The sequence below is a fragment of the Myotis myotis genome, unplaced genomic scaffold (assembly GCF_014108235.1).
Source record: "Myotis myotis isolate mMyoMyo1 unplaced genomic scaffold, mMyoMyo1.p scaffold_m19_p_8, whole genome shotgun sequence".
In the NCBI taxonomy this organism is placed as follows: Eukaryota; Metazoa; Chordata; class Mammalia; order Chiroptera; family Vespertilionidae; genus Myotis; species Myotis myotis.
In genome coordinates, this window is record NW_023416390.1 from 12,671,851 (window position 1) to 12,697,131 (window position 25,281).

The 25,281-nt window shown below is 40.9% G+C and overlaps 1 protein-coding gene across 4 annotated transcripts in view; it reads left to right on the forward strand.

Annotated features, from left to right (window-relative positions):
• PARD3B (par-3 family cell polarity regulator beta) overlaps positions 1-25,281 on the forward strand; it is a 916,117-nt gene that overhangs the window by 607,434 nt on the left and 283,402 nt on the right. For all 4 annotated transcript variants that reach the window (XM_036319101.1, XM_036319103.1, XM_036319104.1 and 1 more), the window contains exons 17-18: positions 19,684-19,887; positions 20,603-20,840. In XM_036319101.1, the coding sequence (XP_036174994.1) occupies positions 19,684-19,887; positions 20,603-20,840 (442 nt within the window). The remainder of the gene's footprint in view (positions 1-19,683; positions 19,888-20,602; positions 20,841-25,281) is intronic.

Consider the following 25,281-nt stretch of genomic DNA (forward strand, 5'->3'; position numbering starts at 1 on the left):
TGAGATGTCGATAAATTGAGATCACTTATTTTCATCCCGGAGCCACACTTGGTGCTGAACCATGAAAAGCAAAAATACATTTAAAATATTAAACCGTAAGCTATTAGAGGAGGGTAAAAGAGTCCCTTTGTGTCGGGATTTCTTCTGTCTGAAGGAATGAATAGCAGTTGCCTTTCTCTGTCATAAATTGCTTTCACATAATACCTTTCAGAAGGAAAAAAAAAATGACTTTAGGACAAAATCCAGTCACTACGCCTTTTCCTATGCATGAACTTTAGAAGAGAAAAATAACATTAACAGATTATTAAACTATTTGTCACCAAAGGAAAGTAGAAAGTATTTTTGTGCCTTGGATAATTTATAGCAAGAAAAAAAACCACATCAAAAGGATAGCCTTTACTTGCCCTGCTTTCAAAATCTACTAACGTTTCTTTTTCCAGTGTAATTCACAATTGCCCTTGGTTTACAGACTTGTGATGTTGTTCATTATTGCAAAAGGTTTAATTTTCATTCTAAAACCTAGATTAAGTTTCAGAATTCAGCAGGCGAGAAAGGAACTATTGAAAAACACGTGTGTGTGTGTGTGTGTGTGTGTGTGTGTGTGTGTGTGTTTCTTTTTTTCCTACGGGAAGGCTTAGGTTCTCAGAGGCTATCAAATTCCAGTGTTGGTTTGTAAATAAGTATCAGCAAGTCTGTTGTCCTCCCAGGCCAGGCTGTTGGTCTCATTTGTGTGTTTGCAGTAAACTCATCTACACAAGCTTCCCTGATAAAGTTAATGCTTAGTTAATTACCCAGAGCCTTGACATGGCCTGTAATTGCCATTTGACAAACAAACATTTGAGACGTGTCTTGGGTAGAGTTTGTTGAGACCTAGAGGAGCAAGCTCTTGATGGATGGGGGACAAACCAAATAAATACAGTATTTTACGTCCTTTTAATTCAGGGCCAAGTGGATTTGGATGAAGTGTTTATTTAGTTTGCTGGCTGTTTCAAGATGCTGCGGTGTATTGATTCCTTTTATTACTAGCAGCCGTTTAACCTAACCTCTTCCAGATCCAGTATTTTAAAAGCCATAAATTTTAACTTCACTTATGAGCAAAGGCTGAAATGCTGTGAAAGCCTTTTTATTAGTTGAGCTGCACCATTCTCGATGCTCTCGTGTCACCCATGGCAACAATACTTAGGGCTTCTTAAATGAGAGTGGCTGCTCAGCTGCTGGGGAGGGGCAAAGACAGCTATAAAACGAAGTCATAAACATCTACAGGGTGTGGGGGTCCAGGATGCGACAGCAGCAGGTGCAGGTGGAAGGAGCCGGCCTAAAGAGATGAGGATTTGGGTTATCGTGTTAAGTAAACATTTACTTGAGCATCTCACATACTGAACACTGTTTGGAAATGAGGAACAGAAGATTCAGTAACCGAAGACTGGGGTGGAGCCAGAGACCAACTAGGGAGACTTTCCTGGTCTTCTTTTTTTTCTAGTTTTTATTTATTGATGAGAGAGAGGGAGCGGGAGAGAGAGAGAAACATCAGTTTGTTGCTCCACTTCTTTATGCATTCGTTGGTTGACGCCTGTATATGGCCTGACCAGGAATCGAACCTGCAACCTTGGTGTATCGAGTTTTCACTCCAACCAACTGAGCAGCGACCTGGCCAGGGCTTTCCTGGGCTTTGTATTCCAAGGTCCCAGGCACCACACTGATCTCTGGAATTAGTATAAATCAAGAAATTGACTTTTTCCCCCTTGGATTTGAAAATATATGCTCTCTATCATAGATCAGTTCGAACAAGATCCAGGAGAGACTCCTGATTGGCAGGGCTTAGCTGTTCCTCTGAGGACAGGGAACTATTTTGTATCCGTAAAACAGAACCATTTCATGTGGAAATAGCCCAATAATTAACCTCTTTGCCAGGTTGTAGACACTTTAAAGGACCTAATTTTCCATGAAAAGAAGAGAAAGAGATATACATGTTTACTCCTGAAGGGCGTCAGTAGGTGAGAATGCCTTGTGTTGAGGGGTTAAAGACAGAAAGAAACCAATTCTACTTGTGTGGCTTCCTGGTTTTAATGTATGCACGTCGTTAGCTTTGGTCTGCTTTGTAGAACATTTCCCATCAGTTTTCTAATTATCAAAGATGTTTGTTTAAACAAATTTTCTTTTCTCAACCCCTAGACCTCTTTTTATTTGATCATGCTGCAAAACTCTAATACAGCATTAGTGAGGTTATATAAGCAAAGAATTATCATTTCACCAAAGAAAAAAAATCTAAGCTACAGACAGAAAAAGCTCATATTGAAATAATTTAAATTAAAAGGACTACAACAAAATATCAAACGAGAATATGCCTCCATCTTAATTTATATTTCTTTGCAGAGGAATTTAATCCAAAATGATGTATTTAGACTTAGTTTGTATGTCTCCTTACTGATCTCCCTCTTTTTTTCTTGATGATAGTGTACTTAAAAATCTTTGCACTACCTATGGCCAAAGACTTCTGTCCTAGAATTTTAAGGAGCCGGGTATTTTTAATAATTTAAGTGATTCTTACAAGATAACCTTTAATATTTGTCTCCATTTTGGATAGTTCAGTAACTTAAATAAGAAAAACATAATATATTTAAATTTCTCACTATTAAAATTAAGTTGCATCCTGGCCAGGTGGCTCATTTGGTTGGAGCATCATCCTGTACACTAAAAGGTTGTGGGTTCAATCCCCAGGCGGGGTGTATACGCAAGGCTATTTCTTTTTCACATTGATGTTTCTCTCTTTCTCTCTTCCTCTCTCTCTAAAAATCAACAAAAACATATCCCCTGGTGAGGATTAAAGAAAAGTTAAGTTGCTTCCCCAAATCATGTTTCTTAAATTGCAACAATAGGAGAAACTTTCTTAATAATTTGAAAACAAATTAGGGCTAAAACAACATCAGAATTTTGCCACCTTTCAGTTTAACAAATTAACTTTGGGTGTAAGTACACAATGTAATGTACAGGTGATATAGAATTGTACATTTGAAACCCATATAATTTTTTAACCAATGTTTCCCCAATAAATTTAATTAATTTTGTAATTGCCTAAGCTCATTGGATTAGGTGCCTCACGGCCTGAATCATTGTTAGGTCTTCATATGAAACCAAAACCTTCAGAGGGTGTGAATCTTTACACTACTGTGGCCAAAGGCTCTGTCTTAGCATTTTAAGGAACCAGTTATTCTATTCAGCTCCCAGAATTCAATTCAGTAAACAGCAGCAAAATGTATACAGTGTTTTCTTTTTCTACAACCTCAGTTGAATCAAGGTGGCCCTAAGCGCTTTCATTCCCCAAAATATCATCTGATCGCTATGCTATATCATACCCCTTATTAATAACCACACATCCAACTTTTCAAAAAAAAACAATTGTAGTTCAAAATACATAGCACACAATTTACCATCTTAACTGTCTCCGAGTGTGCAGTGTTAAGTACACTTATGGTGCATCTGACTTTTAACATATAAGATATCCTACTAAGAGCCCCTCTCCCCTGCCTGTACAGCCAGAGCAGCCCCGGATTTGGTGATCTGGGGCGGAGGGTCCCCCCTATACCCACCAAAGGGAAAGCAGTTTTTACCTTGGGGAAGTTACTCAGATTTCTAGAAAAACTTTCAGTCGGGCTGGCTGTCATGGTATGAATTAAAAGGTTATGTCAGAGGTTAAACTATGCAATTAAATCAAGAAAGCAGATTATTCTAGTAGCTGACATTAACTTTTGAAAAGAGCCAGAATTAGCTGTACTTTCTCACCTATAAACTGCACAGAGCGAACATGGGGGGTGGGGGTGGTTCTTCCACCGAGTACTTCCCCCTGAAAGAAAATTGTTCTGTCTCACACCTCTAATTTCTCATCTTAATTCTGTTACTTCAAGAGCCTCATTATCCTTTTCCAGATTTGCACAGGGTGACGGATGCATTGTGACGGGTTGTTTTTGTTTTTCTGCTGTAAAAATTATTCCCTCCCTCCCTAAATAATTATCTGCAAATTAGCCTCTTCTTTTACTGGAATAGTTGTAGGGATAGAATGGAGGAAATAGCAATGTGTAAGTGAGACTCTTTAGACAGAAGATAAATTCTTCGAGGCCATGAGAGTATCATTTATTCAATGACTGCCACAGTCCACTAAATGGGCCCCTTTTGACCCAAAAGAGTTAATGCTGTATTGAAAGTGTCTGGGTTGTCCCCAGCTTTGCTCCCTTGGAAGGCACTGACCCATTAATGGAAGTAATAATAATAATAGAAAACAATCCCACTTTGCCTCCATTACCCTGAAACTGTTAATGGAACCCTAATGTTTTTTATTCTTTAAGTGTAACTGAAAACTGACATTCTGCTCAGCTAAAATTTCAAATGTACTGTTTTTTTTTCATTGCCATTTTTATATCCCATGCAGAATGCTGAGTAAGGAACAAGGCAAAGGCTTATAATTGGTCTTTTAAATCATCATAAACATTTATTTTTTCCCCCCATGGCTATAGCTAGTGCCAATAACTCAGTCACGAGATGATGGGAAAACTACTTAATGACGCATCACAAGCGCCTTCCTAAATTCTTACCCAGAACAAGGCAGGGAAAATAAAATATGACACTTGGCTCAGAAGTTGATGTTAAAGTAAGAACAAAAGTAGCTCTTTTTTTTTTCTCTCTTTTTGTGCGTGGGAGTAGTAGCAGTGAACCAAATTGTCTTGTTTTTTTCCTTTTTGTGTAAATACTTTCCAGAAAAGCTGTATGATTTTGTGTTTGTGTGTTATAATTAATTATTAAAAGTAGAATAGGGCTCTGCAGTGTTTGGGGCAGAGCTGGGCCCCTGCTCGGGGAGGCTGATTCTATGAAAGGTGAATAATGACCCCCCGGGCCTGTCCAGCGCCTGTCAAAGAGTGAGTTCTAAACAAACACAGTCTTCCTTCCCTGACTCTCACCGCCCTCTCCATGTCTTGTCATATCTCCGCTTGGTTGCGGAGATTTCCAGTTAAGCATTTTGACTTTCTATACAGCTTGCTCCTTGCTTAGGAGGATACCCTTCTGTGTCTTCCTTTGATCACTCGAGTCCTGCGTCTGTGACAGCTGTGGAGGAAAACAGCTTTTTATTACTAATAGCAGCATATGGCATGTATATGTAGGATGGTGCAGCTTTACAATGTGCTTGTATATGTGCAGTGTCATCTGATCACAACAAAAACCTGTGAGATTGGCATTCTATTACTTAGACACGTTACTTACCCTATCTGTGCCTCAATTTCCTCAAATATAAAACAGGAATAACAGTAGTATGTACCTCATACAATTAATTGAGTTAATGTACATAAATTGTTTCCACCACCACCATCATTATCATCATTAATATTATATTTTGCATTATTTCACTCTTACTGAAGAAGAAACTAAATTCCAAGTCCACACCGAAGGTGCCTCCTCCATCGGATTTCACTGTTAGCCCCCTTAGATGGCTTTCAGTCCATCATGTCCTTAGTTAATGTATGGCTAAGTTCCTAAATCGCAGTTTGTTTAGAAATTCTAGAAAACAGAAGCTGGAAATGAAAGTATCTATACAGCACAGGCCCTCCTCCACAAACAGATACCTCCTCCCTGTGAGGCAGCTCTGTCACCTCCCAAATGATAGCAGCCTAGAGAGTACAGTGGGGCGATCAGGCCCTTAATAGTAGAGTCAGGTTGACTCTTCTGTTGTTACAATCTAGAACAACATGTTTACTTAGTGCAATTGTAGGTAGGTTGTTTGAACCCTTGGTCAACCCTAGCAAGAACTGATTTTATTCCTCTTCTGAAAGCCCTTCTGTTTTTCTAAAGCACATAGCAATGAATAGTACGTCTATAGTTATTAGTAATGATCTGAAGAATGGCCCTCTCTTCACAGAGGAGTCAGGGGCCAAATTGAGCTGCTCAACTGAATACAAATCTTCTCAATGGTGGGAAATCTGTCTCTCATAAAACCCACCCAGGGATAGACTAGAACGTGCCCGCCTAGAGGCTGGCATCAGTCACCCTTCTCACAGCTGTGCTCGGCTCCTTTTTGCCAACTAGACATCATAGCCCAGGAACAGTCTTCCCTGCTCCTCAGATGTCTGTCTGACTTACCTTGCAACATCCGGTGAATTGTTATATGGAAGAGAGATTGGTGTAATTTCAGACTCTTTAGGTTATAATCCAAAGGAACCAACTTTGAACTGGCTTTTGCAAACTAAAAAGTTCAGAAGAGCATCTACATAAAGACCTGGCTAGATCTAGGGTCTCAGTGTCAACAGTATTTCTCTCTCTCTCTCTCTCTCTCTCTCTCTCTCTCTCTCTCTCTCTCTCTCTCTCTCTCTCTCTCTCTCTCTCTCTCTCTCAGTTCTAGTTCCTCTTTTTCAACCTCATTCTGATGAAAAAGCAAGATAGCGACCAGAAGATCCCAGGCTTATCATCCCAGTAACTCCAGTACCAAAGACGATTTCTTTTTCCTGGTCATTCTGCTAGGATTAGTTCTGATTGGCCCTATATGAGTCAGCAGCCTATCCCTGAACGAACCAGGAGGACGAAATACACTGATTAGTCATGGCTGGGTCATCCCTTCTGGGTAAGAGTGAGGGAGACATAGCAATGCAGACAAAACTAGGATGCTCATTCCAGATAGAATAGTGGATACTGGGTAGAATAAAAAGAACGGATGTCAATACCAGGGGCAGAGCAAAGGGGCAGATCAGGATAACTGAAGAGATGTGCTTCTCTTCTTGTTTCTCTCTGAGCGTCCCTGAGATGCAGTAAAGCAGTGTTTCTGTGTACCCTGATGTTTCATTACAATCCAGCAAGAGTTTCAGCGTGAGAAAGATTGATCATAGACTTTCCCGAGGGGGAATTACTAATGGGAAGACCACCTTCTGTGACCTTGTTCCCCGCTGGCAAGGGCTCCATTGGCTGAGTTATAGGGAAACTCCAGCGCGTTGTCAGATCTCACAACAACATTAAGTGGGACTTCCTTTTCATATTTGCCACCTCATTTATTTTGTATGTCCCCATGTTATTAGTTTTACTGCCCATTAATCATTATATATTACAAAACGTAGGAAAGTGTGCTTAAGAGGAGATAGTGCAGGGACTGGCCGAGGCAGTCACAGCTTTGCGGTGACAGGAGAGAGCTTGGGCATGGCGGGCAGGGCCCCTGTCGCACCCACGCACAGAGGCACCCCTGTAATCACCTTCTGCCTCACATGTGGATGCGAACATGTCTTCTGCCTTTCCCACCAACTCAGAGAAGAATCTGAGGAAAGCAGCTCTTTCTCTGTGAGGGCAGGTGACCAGCCACCGGAACATGTTTTTACAGAAATTGCTTCACAAAAGCCTGAAGTCAAATGATGAAAAGGAAGAAAGGAAAAACTGTGTTTTTTAGCAGTGAGTTCCATTGCTGTATAATAGAGGAGTCTCCTGCTCTATTATATTTCTTCCCTGTTATCGTTTCTTACAGTATCAGTACTATCAAGCCATTCCTCTGATGAAATCTTTTAAAAGCTTCCAGTTGCATCTGCTCTGAGTCTCTCCTTTGCCAGATTTGGAGGCCCTCATGTCTCCCTTTATCCTCTAGACCAGTGGTTCTCAACCTTCTTCATGCCACGACCCTTTAATACAGTTCCTCATGTTGTGTGACCCCCAACCATAAGATTATTTTCGTTGCTACTTCATAACTGTAATTTTGCTACTGTTATGAATCATAATGTAAATATCTGATATGCAGGATATATTTTCATTGTTACAAATTGAACATAATTAAAGCATAGTGATTAATCACAAAACAATATGTAATTATATATGTGTTTTCTGATGGTCTTAGGAGACCCCTGTGAAAGGGTCGTTCGACCCACAGGTTGAGAACCACTTCTCCAGACCAAAGGCCATTTGGATATTTATAACGTCATTTACAGGCCATATACAATTTTCAACTTAAAAATCAGCCTGCTATATTTGGTCAAACATTTAATTAACTCATCCCGAATGCCTTGGCAGGGCCAGAGCAAATGATTTCACGGGCCTTAGGCAGCCTGTGGGCTGGGCACTCCCCACCCCTGCTCTAAACCCACACTTACTTCCCACCAATCTCCAGTTCTGTCATTTTCCCTATGGTCACTCCATCCATCCTTTGTTTCCAACACCCAGTAAGTGTGTCGTGCACGTCCCTGTTTGTGGGTGACTGCCCACCTCCCACTTTTCCTACCTATGGTCAGTCCATCTTCAAAGCTGAGTCCTGTTTGATTCACGAAGCCTCATGACTCAGGACCACAGTGCTTTTTTTTTTCTCTGGGTTCCACGGGTCCAAACTCCTCCAGCCATGAACTGCTCCGTTACTCACAGACATGCCTATTGACCAATGACCCCAAAAGTCTAGGACCATGTCTGGTGTGTCATTGTGTTGATGGTGTCATGCGTCAGTCTGAGGGAGAAGAGTCACTTGGCTGTGAAAGAAACTAACCTGCTCTTTATTTGCTGTCCAGACAAGGTTATTTTTATCAAGTGATCTTAACACTGGGTTTCTTTATGGAAAATGTCTCTGGAACAAATTAGCCTTTTGGGTTATTGAAAGAAGTGAAGGATATCAAAGATAATTTGAGAAGTGGTGAAGAGTGTTCTACAAAACCAAAGAAAAAGTGGAAGTTTTGAATAAAGAGTCAACGTTCAAAGCTAGTGGTGACTCAGACCACAATGTATAGATTGGAAACAAATCCTCCTGGCACTCTCTTTGTTTTAGAGAATACTTGTAATGAATATAAACATTGCTCATAAAAGAAGACACATGGTACAAACCAGTTATTTAATGAATATAAGCAGTGTTCCAGGTACCACCTTTAAGCTCTATATCAGGTAATCTTCTAACTACCCTATCAGTGAGGTGCTATTATTATTTTTTAAATATTTTTATTGACTTCACAGAGGAAGAGAGAGGGAGAAAGAGAGAGAGAAACATCAATGATGAGAGAGAATCATCGATTGGCTCCCTCTTGAATGCCTCCTTCTGGGGATGGAGCCCGCAACCCAGCCATGTGCCCTTGACTGGAATTGAACTGGGATCCTTCGGTCAACAGGCTGACACTCTATCCACTGAGCCAAACCAGCTAGGGCGAGGTGCTATTATTATCTGCCTTACAGATGAGGAAACTGAAGCACAAAGAGGTAGGAGCCTCACCTAAGTTAACACAGTTAGTTCGGGGATGGTCCTGGGACATGGGCCCAAACAGTTTGATGCCAGGGCCTATGCATCAGGACAAAGTCATAGGCATTGCTTTAAATATGAAATTATTAGTGAAGAGGCAGTTAATTAGTGGAATGAAGAGATAACATGGTGCCCGTTGGAAATATAACTCCAGAGAAAGCTAGGAGTCCTACATCTCTATTTTCTAAAATGTTGGGATCTTACTACCCTCAGGTGATATTTCACAAATGTTAGGGGACTTCTCCACATTCTCTGATGTTATCACTTCATGTGTGTTCATCTTTACTTCACACATGGATTATAACCTTCTGGAGGAAACTAGATGCCTTATCTTTTTATTTATGAGGCATCAAAGAAAGTGGGAGGAGCTTTAGCTCAAAGATTGTTCATACCAGGAAAACCTCATGTCTGAGTAGCATTGCCAAGTCAATAGGCCAACATTGTTTTGTTGGTAAATTCCAGGCACTTAAAAGAGGAATTAGAAGAGAGTAGAGTCCAGTGATTGTGCTGAGTTTACATAAGATACAGTACTAAAGCACCACCTCTCAGGAACGGTTTTCAAGTCACCGGGGAAAGGGAAATCACAAAACACAATTGGAAATCTCCTAAATGCATCTTAAAGTAGATGATACAAAACTATTTCCAGCAGATAGCTGTATCTTCAGTCAAGCATCAGACCAGCTGATTGGCTTCTGATTAAGGGTGGGGGCATATGAAAGATTTAAATGTTGAACACAAGGGTCCCACTCCCTGTGATAAGATGATAATGGCATGAGCATCAAGCAGAGACCATTACTCACACCTATAAGAATAGCTACGATAAAAAAGACAAGAGGTAATTAGCGCATGTAGGATGTGAAGAAAAGGGAACCTCTACGCAGTTGGTGGGAATATAAATTGGTACAGCCACTATGGAAAAATTTAAAACTAGAACTATCATGTGATCCAGCAATCCCACTTATGGCTATATATCCAAAGGAAATGAAATCACTATTTTGAAAAGATATCTGTACTCCCATGTTTGCTGCAGCATTATTCACACTTGACAAGACATGGAAACAACCCAAGTGTCCATTGGTGGATGAATGTGTAAAGAAAAGGTCACACACACACACACGCACACACGCACGCACACTGGAATGTTAGTTGAAAATCCCACCATTTGGGACAACCTGGATGGACCTTATGAACATTATGCTAAGTGAAATATATCAGACCAAGAAAGACAATTACTGTATGATCTTGCTTATATGTAGAATCCAAAGAAGCCTGACTCATCGAAAAAAAAGAATAGAAGGGTGTTTGCCAGGAGCTGAGAAAGTAGGAAACAGGGAAATATAGGTCAGTTATAAGATGAATAAGTTCTACTGTACAGCATGGTGACTATAGTATATACTTGAAAGTTCCTAAGAGAGTAGATCTTAAATGTTCTCACCACACACACACACACACACACACACACACACACACACACACGTACGCGCGAGGTAATGGAGGTGATAACTAACCTTATTGAGGTAATGATTTCACAATATAAACATGTATCAAATCATCATGTTGTACACCTTAAACTTACACAGTATTATGTGTCCATTATATCTCGATAAATAATAAAATGTAACCCAGGGATTTAAACCAAACAAAGCAGAGACTCACGGAAATCAGTCCATTTCTCCCAACTCCTGCTCTCTCCTTGACTCGCATTCACTCTAGAACACACTGTCATTGAGTGAGATGGTGAGTGAAATTGCTCTCCTTACTTAACTTATTTTATCCTGCCCCTCCTCCCTCCTTCTCCTCCTCTGTAGCTCTCTGGGGACATGAATGCACAAGCAAATTTAGGAAAGATCAACTGTGTGTGGTGTGGTCTCATTTTGAACAGGAAAGAACATTGTAAATTAGAAAGCAGCAAGAGAATGCGAGTTACTAATTACACTTGTCTTTTGTTCCTCTTAGGACCAAGCACAATTCTGAGCAACAAAAAATACTCAGGAAACAGTGGTAGCCGACTTGATTTTGGCTTGACATTCATTAAATTGAAATCTTGCTTAATGTGTATCTACAAAGAGATTGTTATTTATGTTAACACAAAAGTAACAAACCTCACTTTCTCAGTAATTGAGAATGTGAAGTTGTTTTTAGTACAGTCCCCTCTAAAAAGAGAATAAAATAATAAAGCAAAATGTATAAAAATAATGTTTGATCCTAAAAAATACATCAGTTTACACATTGTGTAAAAATATCTTCCTGTGGATACCATCCAAGAAATCAGCTTGACCTTTTAGTTATGCTAATGGTTTTTAAAGCAAGTTATTAGAATTCTTTATATTATACTTTGTTTTGAGAGTACTATAACAAATGACCCGCATAACACATAAACCATTCAACAATCAAAAGCAGAAGAAAAATGTGCTGTCAAAGCAAGTCATACAAAGAGGAAATGGCAAAAAGGAAGGGGGGTGGGCATCCCTGAAACAGTTGTGTTCAGAGTGAAAAGCCTGTTACCATGATATACAAGGAGGAGCTGGAAGATAAATAAAGGTGTTCTTGGCAGTGGGAAAAGATAAGATGTCTGAAAGTGCATATAAGGAGGAGGAAATGACAGGAAAGGTTGATATTACAAAGAGAAGTTGAGGGAAAGGAATGACTATTATAAAAAGAAAGACCAAAGCATAGAGAAGATGAATGAATAGTTATAGGCAGGGTAGAAATTACTAAATCCTTGGAAGTGGCCCGAAAGAACCTAAGCGCTGTATTAACAAAGAACAGGATGCTCTGTGTGGGCTTGGAGGAAGTGAAGCAATTGTGGGTGTGTTTCTCCAGGTAAAACTGTATTGGCCCTCACAGCATTGGAGAAAGGGGGCATCCAAGTGCTATAATGACCCTTTACTTTCACCTTCATTTACTCCTACAACAAATATTTATTTAGCACTTCTCTGTGCTGCGGATACAAAGATCGGCAAGACTAAGGACATGGTGGGTGGCATTTATCCATCCTCTTATCCGATTTCACGGGTAGAAAAGCTTGCCACAAAGTCGGTTTGTTTGACTCTCAAAATGAATTTTTCCCCTGGTAAATAATGAAAGTGCCAGGGTTTTTTGTTATCTTTTGTTTTCTTTAAGTAGCCGTATTTTCCTCCAGAGACTGATGCTATTTCTCTAATTTTTAAATTCATTATGGTCTTCAATGCCAATTTTGGGTGGTTTTAAATGTATATGTTTGTTTTTAATCCAGTGGCGTTTTCCTGATAAGGCAGGGCAAGGAAAACCAAAAGATTAAAACAAACCAGTCTATTGGGTTGAATTTGCCTGAGTTTTTCAGTTACCTTAACAGAATCCACCCAGAGATGTGACTATATATTTTTTTTTAAATAATTTACCTGTGAAGTTGAGCCATTTTGTTATCCACAAAATAAAAGAAGACAGAAAAGTGTCATAAGAATATTTTCAGTGTAATAAATTCACTGTTATTTTTGTTGAACATAATTTGAGTCCAGGAAAGAAATCAAAATATGGCATAAGATTTTGACTTTCAGTATCTAAAAGAAGGAATCTTTAGTAATGAAAATTAAAGTGTATAGCAACTCTTGGCAAAGATTTAAAGACCTTTGGAGGGCCATGACCACACACACAATCGAAGCATTAGTTGTATTTGTTCACCTAATCTTCTCATATTTTTTTCTAGATATTTTCACTTTAAAATAGATAATGTTTGAAGGCAGAGGAGGGATTATGCAAATATATGAATCTTAATGAGAAATTGATTATTGAACATTTTGACGTGAATTTCAGGAAATGATGAAAGACCCTGGAATTTATTAAGGCTTAAGAGAAAAAACTCTGCTCCCAGAGAACTTAGAAATTGCCAGTAAAAGAACTGAGACCCAAATGACAGCAGATAATGTATAAGCCAGATTACTTTATGCCCTGTGGTAATGACTAGGAAATGGGGCACTGTGATAAGCTTGGAATGATGATCAATATTTGGAATACTGAGATAGGCAAGAAAGTAATTAGTCCCATTATGGACACAGTTAGCACAGATAACACAATTTGGGAAATTATACATTTGAATATTATGGGGAATTTTTTTTCGAGGCTAATGGATTTGCAATGATATCTATTAAAGCACATAAGACATTTTGCCTCTAGGGAAACTACTAAAAAAATCAAATATACAAAATTTTCAGTAAGTGTAATCTAAAATAAAAAGACAAAGTGGGATATGTTAATGAATAAAATGGTGCTGTGACTTCCTACTTGGAATTTATAATAATTTTTCATTCAAAGAGTTTTAAGGCTATTAATTTCACATCACAACTCCCCATGAAGCAAGTAAAGCATTTCTATTGTATTTGCCCAAGTTCATTGCTCATAATACAGAAAGGCCAAATTGATAATGAGAGCAAGCTATCTTGATGAATTCCTGGCCTTTTCAGGTTTCATGCTGTGACCCCTGGTTAGCATTGTAATCATTTTGGTCCCCAATTGATGCCTGGGCACAATTCCTTTATTTTCAAGGGAGGGGCTCTAGCTTAATTAATTTCCACTAAGTGCCTTGAGGACCATTGATGTTATTGAAATGAGCAGATTAATACGTTATTGTTAATTTATCATAAATATTTGTTAATTATTAAGCTCTAGCTGGGAGAAAAACTTGCCATGTATTTGAAAGTGAATACCTTCCCCAAAACAATTTCCCATGTTTTAATAAGAATGTATTGGAAGCAATTTCATCAATAATGGAAGATCCAATTACTGGTCTTCTGGATTAAGGCATTCTTTTAATGTGAGACTTTAATGCTGGAATGGGAAGTTCAAACATTGCCAATGAAACCTCTGACTAATTAAATGATTATAGCCTAAAGGGAAGGGCAACCAAGGCCCCATCATTAATCTTCCCACGAATAGCCTCTATATGTGACAAATAGATGGAAAGGTGTAAGAAGTTATTTGGGGGGAAAAATCAGGTTCAACTTTTAAATTAAAAAGTAAAGGAAGTATATCTGTTTGAAGCCTTTTTCAGCTTTTGCAGAAGGAATGGTTATATTTAAGAATGCAGTGGTAACCCAGCTGGTGTGGCTCAGTGGTTGAGCATTGACCTATGAACCAGGAGGCCATAGTTCAATTCCCAGTCAGGGCACATGCCCGAGAGTTGTGGGATAAATCCCCAGTGGGAGGCATGCAGGAAGCAGCTGATCAGTGATTCTCTCTTATCTCTCTCTCCCTCTCCCTTCCTCTCTGAAATCAATAAAATATATATTTTTTAAAAAGAGAATGCAATGGTGGATTGAAGCAAATGAACTGTGCTGGGCCTTCACTTACCCACATGTTTAGGGTAACAGTCATAGTAATTATCATCAATGTTTTATGAGCATATACCATGTGACAGGCATTCTTGTATCCTTGTCTTATCCTCATTTTACAGATCACAAAACTGAGGCTTAGAGAGTCAGTAACTCAAGAAATAAGTAGCAGAGTGGGGCGTGTTGGGATTTCCCACAGCCTCTCCTCTAATCACTCTCTGTGAACCACTACTCTCTGGACTGTTTTATTCTCTATTATCTTATTCATGAACCTTGTAAGGAACCAGCAGCAGTTCCAGCCTGAGTGCAGGGGCAGGAATCTAAGTCTGAGTCAGAGAAATTGAGGTTCACACCCAAACAGTCATCCAGGAAGGACTTTCTGTTTCACCGGTGAAATGGGCCTTCGTAGCTGGAAGGCTGGTGCAGTGGTTTCTCAGTCTTTTAAGAATCTGTTTTGTAGTGACCCCTCTCCACCTACACAGGACCTCTGAACTCCCCTCTCCTCACATTTTTAATACCCACGGGAGAATGGGTGGCATGACTCCTTTAAATCTTTAATCTTGGTATGTGTGTCCTTGTTATATTCTCTCATAACACTATTTTCCTAGATGGCATGGAGTAGTGGATGTGTCTGAGGGTGGGTGGGGCCAGGAGACATGACCCTGAAATTCCCCTTTACATCAGGAAGTCTTCTGGGACCAAGTCAAGGCAGTCCCCTTCATTTGAGAATAGAAGAATGTTCAAAGTGTTATAACATCTTTTTAAAAAATGATTACAGCCTGGCCAGTGTGCTCAGTGGTTGAGCATCCATCCATGAACCAGGAGATTACGGTTCAATTCTCAGTCAGAGTATATGCTCAGGTTGCGGGCTTATTCCCCAGTAGGAGGCACGTAAGAGGCAGCCGATTGATGATTCTTTCATTGTTGATGTTTCTATCTCCCTCTCCCTCTCCTTTCCTCTCTCAAAATCAATTTTTAAAAAGATTACAATCATATTTCTTTAGGAGGCCTTTATTTTAAGGGAATATTTGGCACATGGAACTTAACAGTATATTTTTATTATGCTGCCTATTTTTGACATGGAAGATCCCTCTTTTCACACCTTGATAACTGTTGCATCATTTATTTTGAGAAGTGTGTGTATGTCAGGTTCATATTTCTGATGGTGAGATAAGTTTATCAGGATCTCAGAGAACACGGTCACTGGGCATGGAAATCATAGGTTACAAAATAAAGCCTTCTTACTAAGTTCTGGAAGATGTATTCCTTGGCCTGAGCACCTAGCCTACGCTGGCCTGAAAGTCACTGAGCAGTCGTACTCAGATCAGTTCTGTAGATGCTCAAAGTGGGGCAAGTAAACACTCAAATATGGACAAAGTCCACCCCATGACTGATAACACGGGGTATTCATAGATCACTCTCTCAGACGATTGCTTAAACTCAGCCACAGCCAATATCATATCAGCTACAGATGAAAACGTGAGGAGTGATCATATTTTAGGATGACTTCAGTGGGATAGAATGACTGAGATTTTTTATTGTGACTAATTATTTACTTTATACTATCCCTTCAAAGAGACCTTTTCTTTTAGTGGGAGCCTAGAAAAAATATTTGGGTGAATAATTAGGCTAAAAATAGATGGTGAATCTTCCCATTCTAAAAGCTATGGAATTCCCAATGCAATGTGAATCTCAGCTGGAATTGGTGAGGTTAGGAGTACAAAAGATGGATTGAATGTAACATTTTATTGTACATCATGAAATCTGTGTGTAGCAGGGTACTTTTTTCCAAAGGTTCTGTTGCAATTGAGTGCTGATGCCCATCAATTGACATAAGAATCCCTCCTGCAACCAGTAACCTTGACGTCTCCTTAGAAGCCTTCTGACACATAAAGGAAATGTGAGCCCTGGTCAAGGTCCATATCAGATTCCCCTTTCAGTTGGAGATTCAGTTCCATCAGGTCAATGAACTTGTAAATCCTCATAGAAACCTTCCTGAATTTGGATTCTCCTCTTTACCATCAGTCTCTCTTCCACTGCTACATCCTGTTTACTCCTTGGGAATAAATATAAACACTTGTTTCAAGACTGAAAACCCGAGTCCACATTACAACCTAGGACTCAACCACCCTTTTTGCCTTTAGTTTTACTATGTACTGCATCCAAGAGTGCCACATTGTTATTGGGACCAACATCAGTTGATGCTTCTAATTTGTGATGTCTATTTATACCAAGTGAATCTTATATACTAGAAGCCCGGTGCATGACATTCATGCACTGTGGGGGAAAGGGTCCCTCAGCCCAGCCTGCGCCCTCATGTGGGCAGTCAGACATCCCCCGAGGGGTCCTTAGTGCTGCTGTGGAGGCGGGAGAGGCTTCTGCTATCACCACTGTGCTCACCAGCCATGAGCCCGGCTTCTGGCTGAGTGGCGCTCCCAGCACTGACCACCCGGGGGCAGCTCCTGCATTGAGCATCTGCCCCTTGGTGGTCAGTGCGCATCATAACGACCAGTCATTCTGCCATTTGGTCAATTTGCATATTAGTCTTTTATTATATAGGATTTGTATAGCCCATGGGCACAGACAATAGTGTGGTAGGCTTGGTTGGGGGGGTGGAGAGAGAGTAGGGAAGGGGGAGGGGGTCAATGGAGAAATAAAAGGGGACATCTGTAATACTTTCAACAATAAGTATACATTTTTAAAAAACAAAGTGAATTCATTGCTGGCTCTATTAATCCTACAAAGTCCATGAATCCTTAACGTTCAGTGTTCTTCGAATGAGCAGCAATGTATTTGTTCCTTCTCAAATATAACTTCTCGCTAAGCTTCAGATGAGCTCCTTTTAGATAACATGCCTTCTCTCTTGGATGATTTATTCACTTTCATATTCCCTGGAATTTATTGCTAGAGGTTGATGTGAATACTTACAGTTTGAGTTCCAGTATAATCTCCTGGATGGCAATTAATAAATAAAAGATGGTTACTATTGTCAACAGAAGGATGAGGCTTTCTCAGACACTTTCATCTCCGTGTTTTCACCAAGCTTCATATCAAACATCCCTAGGGCTTGATGGTGTAAAATATTTTCTGTAAACTCCAAAGCTTTTACTGTTGCTTCAGTACCCCAAGCCTCCATGTTGCTTTTTTGTTTTCTTGTCAGAAATGACCTTACTCGATTTCTGCTTATTTAACTTACCTTCCTTCCTGTGAATATAAGAAACATCTCCCTTTCTGGATTTAGTAGGAATGTATTCTCAATATTTATGACTTGCAAGTAGTACCTGAAATATGTCCCTGAAATCTATTGGGATTTTGTTTTTTGCTTAGTCTCATCTCTGTTGCATTTATTGGGGATGCATTATCACTCCATGAAATGCGGTGTTTATTGTCATCATGTGTATTATTCAAAGTGCAAAATTGCCTCTTGAAAGTTAATGATGAAACTGTAAAAATATATCCAATTTTGCAGTTTGCCTGCTTGACTAGGCTCGGGGCTAATCTAAACTAATGCTCTTCTTTTAGAGATGAGGAATCTGGAGGCCACTTGAAGTAGCTTGGCCATAATCAGGAAGAAAGCAAAGGCCAAATGACATTAGGCAGTGTGATGCGGAAAGGGTGGAGTTAGGCTGCCGCGGGACAGCGCCCAGTTCTGACACTTCAGTGTTTAACTTTGGGCCAAGTATTTCACTGCTCTGTGCCTCAGTTTCCTCATCTGTAATGGGACTAACAGTAGTGCAGTAGCACAACTATTAGGCTTATAGTAAGGTAATACAGGCAAAGCACTTAGAACAGGACTAAGCATCCTTAGCTGTCAGCATTATTGTAATTATTTTGACTATTTTTAATATATTCAGAACTTATGAAAGGTGTGTATTGTTTTTTAATGTTATGTGTGTTTATGTAGGCATTTCATCTTTGTATAGGCATTACTTCTTTTGTATTCTTTGCATTATTTAGTGCTGTGTGAAGCAATTAGTATTAAAGGTGGGCACAGTAAAAGAGCAAAGATACTGATTATAGTTCAGTGAGCCTTATTGTGCGCTGGGCACTGAAGTGTAGGTACTTTATGTACACACCCCTGAACATGCACGCCATCTATATCTACTGAAAACCTGCAAAGGAGTTTATTTCCAGTAATGCCAGTGTAGCCTTGTCATCTTAATCTCCTTCGTAACTGGAATGGATCGTGAGCCCTGGCCCTGGTGGCAAAGAGCCCTGATAGGATTCCTTCCATCTGCAAAGTGAGCCTGTGCCGCTGGTATTTGTGTAGCCTCCCCCTGTTGTGGACAACGGGGAGCCTGGCTGTGGGGGGGAATGAGGGAAAGGAGGCAGATACAGGGCAAGGCAAACAGTACAAATGAAAAATTGTGTATATCGGAACACAAATTATTAAAACCTCTTTAGGTATTTGCTTATTTCTTTTTGGAATATTATATTACATAAAAAAGCTGCCCCTTTGTAAATACCCAAATAGAAATAATTTGTAACAATAAGCATTCACACAGAAAAGTTATTTTCCTTCTCGCTTTGCTTTATTTATCTAGAGACTAAATAAATTGTATTCACCATGCACTAATAGCCACCAGAGTAAGGTAAAGTATTTAATCTCAAAAATTGCAATCGCTTTAGTGTTCTTTGATTTCTGTGTGTAGGGTACTTAATAATTATAAAAGCAGTGATGGAAGTAATAAAAGCTACAGGGTATGGGGGTGCTCGAGATGGGTACTGGAGAACAGCATCCTTTACGTTGGGCGCTCTGTGTAGGTATATGTGACAGTGTGCGTGTGTGCATAGGCACATACAGTCATGTACACACTCTCACACATGGAATCTCTGCAGGCCGCTATAACCTTTCAAATGTATATGTATGTGCGTGTGCCTATGCACATATATACACATACATGTTTATTTCTATATATGGTACCATTCAAAATCTTTCCACAACTTTATACAAAAGGAAACTAAGGCTCGAAGGAGTCGAGCCACTTGCTCACAATCACAGCAAGAGGCAAAGCCTGGGTTGATCCCCAGCTGCCACCCGCTTAGCGCCCCTTTTGTAAGATGCCCAAACAGAGAGATTTTTGGAACAGCAGACCTTGCCAGGTCACCACCCTGCTCGTAGGAAAGAGGTGACCGTTTGCCTTTCTCTTCCAGAATCTCCCAGCAAGGACTTCGGCCCCACTCTGGGACTGAAAAAGTCCAGCTCCCTGGAGAGCCTGCAGACGGCGGTGGCCGAGGTGCGCAAGACCGAGCTCCCGTTCCACCGGCCCCGGCCGCATATGGTCCGCGGCCGCGGCTGCAACGAGAGCTTCCGCGCGGCCATCGACAAGTCCTACGACGGCCCCGAGGACCTGGACGGTAGGGCCAATGCCTCCTGCAAGGGCTCCTTCATCCCGTCATTACCCACGATTCGCGGGCGAGAGCGTGTGCTTAACTGCGGAGGAAACTGACTTAAGGATCCCAATTATAGTTTCGATATTAAAAGTAATTCATTTCCCTGATATGTTTTGCCCTTTGGCTTAACGAACATGAGATTGCATAAGGCAGCGTGCAATTTATTCTACTGCGCAGACGCGAAAGAAATGTTCGCTGTCACTTTCCTGCGAGGACCAACTGGCATTCCCCCTGAAGGCGGGAGCGCTCCGTCTGCGTTTCTTGACATTCTTATTGGAGCCATTAGAAGCAGCAGCAACACCCCCCCCCCCAACCCCCCCATCGACTGCATTAATGGGGTGGAAGCAGTCGGGTTATCTTGTGCTCAAAAGCCTCTCCTGGGAATAACTCCCCCTGCTTGTTGCCCAGCATGTGCGCTTTCTGAGCGGATCAAGGTGAACAAGCTGGCCCTCAGAGAGAGGCGTGCTTTCCCGTGCATCAAGCCTTTCCTGCTCACCTCCCACTCCTGCACCAAACCAGATGTAGGTGGTTGTCTCTTCAAAGGGTACCAGTGGCCCCTGGAAGGGTAGGCCTGCAGGGCACTTTTATTCATTCTTCTGCGTCCTGCATTTTAACTTTTCTTGGGACGCTAACACGGAGTGCCCCTGACTATGTGTGTTGATATTTTGTCTCTGCACAGACGGGTTGTCTGATAGGAGCTCTCACTCTGGCCACGGAGCCCTGAACTGTGACTCGGCCCCTCCGGGGAACTCTGAGCCGGAGGACCTGGAGAATAAAGCCAGGAAAGCCAAAAAGACGAAAGAGAAGGAGAAGAAGAAGGAAAAGGGCAAAGCAAAAGGCAAGGAGAAGAAGCAGAAGGAGGAGAGTGAAGATCCAGAAAGGAAGATAAAGAGGAAGGGGCTTGGTGCCATGCTGAGGTAGGGCCTTGCGTTGAAGGCTAACTTGGTTTTGGTTTTCATTTGTTCGTTTGTTCGTATCCCGTGGTGAAATCACCCATTTGTGTGCATTCAGCGGAATGCATACAACTTTAAACTGAGAACGAGCTTGCTCCTTTCCTGCAGACGCAGAAGGAGACTTCTTGGGTGGCTCAGAAACTCATGGTGATGACAGGAAGCTATTCTATATCTGTTGTCAAAGACGTGGGCAATTCCCGCAGCCCTTGGTCCCAAAGTGCTATGCGGATAAATTAAATGTGAATCCTAACTGTGACCTTTAGGACAATCTCTTTGAATAAAGAAGACTGACCAGATGAACCACAACCCCCTGTCTACCCCCATGAGACTAGGTATGTATGGCCAGGCCTGTGGGCACATGGGCTGTCACCTCTGGGATCCAGTGGAGGTGTCACTGGGTCTGGAGTCAGATGACGCTGTTCTGAACTCATGCAGTAGCTGCTGGGCTTCACACATACCACTTACTGCCCTGAGCCTGAGTTTCCCCACTTTCAGAGGCTGGCATACCTGCTCTCCTGACACGTGTGAGACAAGGTCTCATGTGCAGTTGCTCCGTTGACTAGGCATGGTCGCAGGTCCAGTCTGAAAACAACCCCTGCATTTGGGTTGGTGTCAGGACCACACCTGCTTCTCAGTCTGCAGCTGGAGGTGGGGAGAGGAGGAGGGGGGTCCTGGGGGAGGGGGAGGGAAAGGCACTATTACAACAAGGATAGGGGTTTACTTAACTGGTTGTACCTGGTATAACCAGGCTGTTGGGTGCCCTTTTGTGGGCCACCTTTGTGCATTTTTCAGGGGGCTCCCTACTGCACCAATAGTGACATAGGAGTTTCATTTTTTCACTGACTTCCTGAGGCCCCTGACCTCAGACCACACAGCCCTGGGGTCTCCTCCTCACCCCAGCTTGTCCACCACAGTCCAAGATGGCCGTAGCCTAACTTCCTCTACAGCATCCACTCGGCTCACTGGACAGGTGATCTCTTGTGCCTCCAAATGCCAGAAGTACAGTCTGTTCAGCGGTCCCTTTCCTCCTCACCCTGCTCCAGGATGCCCATCCAGCCTGGCACCCTCAAAATTCTCCAGGGCAGGCTCAGGCATGGCTCTGCCTCCCCAACTCGAAGGCCACGTGCCAAACTCTCCCTGGAATGCTCTCATGCTGGGGAAGATCAGCAAATGTTTGTAAGTCAGTCACCAAGCACATATGTAGGAAGTGGTATGACTGTCTCCTTTCATGCAGTTGCCTTCACATTCTCAGAGGGGATTTCTGCAACCTCCCCATTAATTTTGTTGGTGTGAGAGATGGAAACGCCCCTGTTCATTACTTTCCTTACTCACAGAAAACCTCTCTTTCTCTCAGTCTCTACCCTCTGTCCCATGGTCTGAAGGTGAGTGATAGGAAGGGATAGTTGATGAATCACTTTGGCCTTCATATTAAACCCTTTGGAGATCTCTCTCTTAGCGATGCTGAGTGGTATTTGTCATCATATGTTCTCAGTGTCTGGATCTTGAACTGAAATTTCTCACAGATACGGAAAATTTCATTTGAATTTTGTTATTCATATACATATCCTAAATATCCTCTCTGTTCAATCGTTTATATATGATAGTTGTTCATATGGAAAATAGTGCAATAATCAAATAATAACAATAATAAACTCTGTGTTTCACATACTCATAAACTCCTATACATGACATTTAGGGGACACAAATAATACTGATACCAGTAGACAAATCTCCCAAATATCAAGGAAATGGATTTTCTCTGAAGAACCTCTAGAACGGAACACAGACCTGCCAACCTCTTAATTTCAGCCTGTTTTTGTTGTTTAAGCCACTAAGTTTGTCATACTTTTTTACAGCATCAATAGAAAACTAATAAAATTATCATCATAATTATTACTATTTCTTTAATGTCATAGTAATTGATAAGGAAAAAAAAATTCTATAAAGGCTTAACTAGAGTCGTCTATAAATATAAAAAACTCTCAGAGCTTCCCATTTTCTAGAATATTACTATATTAAGCCTTGATATTTTACTTCAGATGATTGGATTCGGCAGGTTCACACTCCATTGCCCATAACACAGAGCCAGCTTTTCTTGTTGTTCAATATGTGCTATCTTTTCCTCTGTTAGAAATCGCAGGGCCTCCTAGATCCTTCAGACATCTAGCAACTCAGGGTTTGTTCCTTTCTACTATTTGAGCAAAAATTAAGATCTGAAAGGTGGTGTTTGATTTTATCTCTGGTGTAAAAATAGCAACTGTCTTCCATAGCCTTTTGCCTGTGAGTGTGTGAGCATATTGGAGCTCCTGCTACATGCACATTCCCAACAACAAAGAACACAAAAGCTGTTACCATTAGCCAAGAGATTTTGCCTTAATTCTCATCTGTTGCTCAGATGCTATTGACTTAGTTTCTTTCTTATTTAAAAAAGATTGATTGCTTTAAGGTTCTCTAGGAGTTAGATGTGTGGTTTAAATATGTATTATTTTTTCCATTAGCTTTTTTCACAGACACTTTCCCGAACCTAGGGCTTTAATGTAGGTTGTGTACTTGCACCATGTACGGTGGCTCCTGGCCAAGGGCCTGTGTGAGGACTGAAATTCTGCTTCCTTCTGCTCACCACGCCTTGCATCGTGGAAGTGCAAATATGTTGGCCGTGGCTATGCTTGTAAAAAAAAGTTGCGTTGTGTGCTTTTCTGATATTGGCTGATCCACTCCTGTTGGTGATATGTAGGAGGTGGTACAGTGCAGCTGATTAATTAATTTAACCTACTCCTGATCCTTTTGAAAAATTATGGCGGATCTCATTAATTCATATCTTCGCATGTGTTGTCTGGGCCCAGGATGCTTATTCTGTGATGATTTCAGAATGACCTTGCAGATTCAGCCATGGCTTGCTTACACAGGCCATAAATTATCGTGGAAAAATAGGCAGGGCTGGAACCCACCCACATTGCTAGTTTCTCTGTATCCTGTTTGCCTGCTGTTGAAAGAGAACCTTAGGGGTTCAGACCGCTTAGATTCCTCCATTATGTGTTTGGTTTCCTTTAGGCATTATACTCTTCATGGCACTGCCCTGTGGCCTGTGGCTCTTTGTAGCCAAAGAGTGAATGAAGCTCAAACCTCTCAATAGACACGCCCATTGCTATCAGCCTTAAGCCACCTTCCTGGGGTCTAGCAGATACTTCCTAAGCACTGAAGAGAAATATCCTTTGACTAACAAAATCTTGCCTGTCTAGAATGAAAAACCCAGGAATCAGTGTCTGATTTCTCAATTATTTAATAACCTTGTTGATCTTTATATTCTTTAAATTGAATTCTGCCTTAGATTTGTGTTTAAAATCCATCCTTTTATATCATAGCTGCTGTTTTATCTTCTTCAAATTATAGGCCACTCACTTCAAGAGCCTTTGAATTATCAACTGGTTTGGGATCCTGAATGGAAAACCTTGATATTGTTGATCAAGTACCTTTTTCTGTATATTTTTGTGTGATTTTGTTCTCAAAAAAATTGTGCCTAGTGAACTCCATTTTAATGGATTAACTGAGAGCAAAGTGTAAAATGTGTCAATAGAGACTTCATCTCTGCTTTTCAATTTTGTTTGTCCTTATTTGTTTGATTAACAACATATATTGAATGCCTACTCATTGCCAAGCACATTAATAATTATTCTTCAGCTGTTCAACTCTATTAAAGGCCTGCTTTGCATCAGGCAGTGTTCTAGACACTAGGTATAAGCAATGAAATCCCTACTTTCATGGTATATTTTTTGTCATAGTGAAGGAAGGAGAAATCAGACTTTTGAGTTTCTTGAGTTTAAAACAAAAATAAGGAAAATATTGCATAATCATGAGAACTACTTACAACAATGCATTTCCCAGGAAGTGGTGAGCCATTTGCCTAGGAGACCTCTGGGAGAAAGCAGGCCCTTGTCCGCTCGCTCAAGGGGATTAGCAGTCATTTGATTCCGTGCCACGGCTCTTGCAGAACTTACATTCCAGTGATGGGGAGAGAGTCAGCAATTAACTCAAAATAGTTGAGATGATTTCAGATTGTAGTAGGTGCTATGAAGAGGGTAAGAAGTCAGAAGGGACAGCGTCATCTCACCCTTTGTAACTGTCTTAGCAGGTAACCCAGTGCATCTGCCCAGGCCACGCTGAATTTTTAGCAGATATGTTATCAGAACTTTGCACACTGTGGTACTGATGCCAAATCACTGTATGCTTGCTTTTTTAAAAAAATTGTCTGCTACATATTAGTATGGGGTGGTTATTTTTAAACCAGCTTCACATGAAGCCATTACAAAAAGCTAAGTGTAAAAATTGTGTCTGTTTCAGTATACAAAGCCCTTTTATACCTGAAGTAAACGTTCTGAAGAAATGTGGTCTTTAATCTAAATAGTGA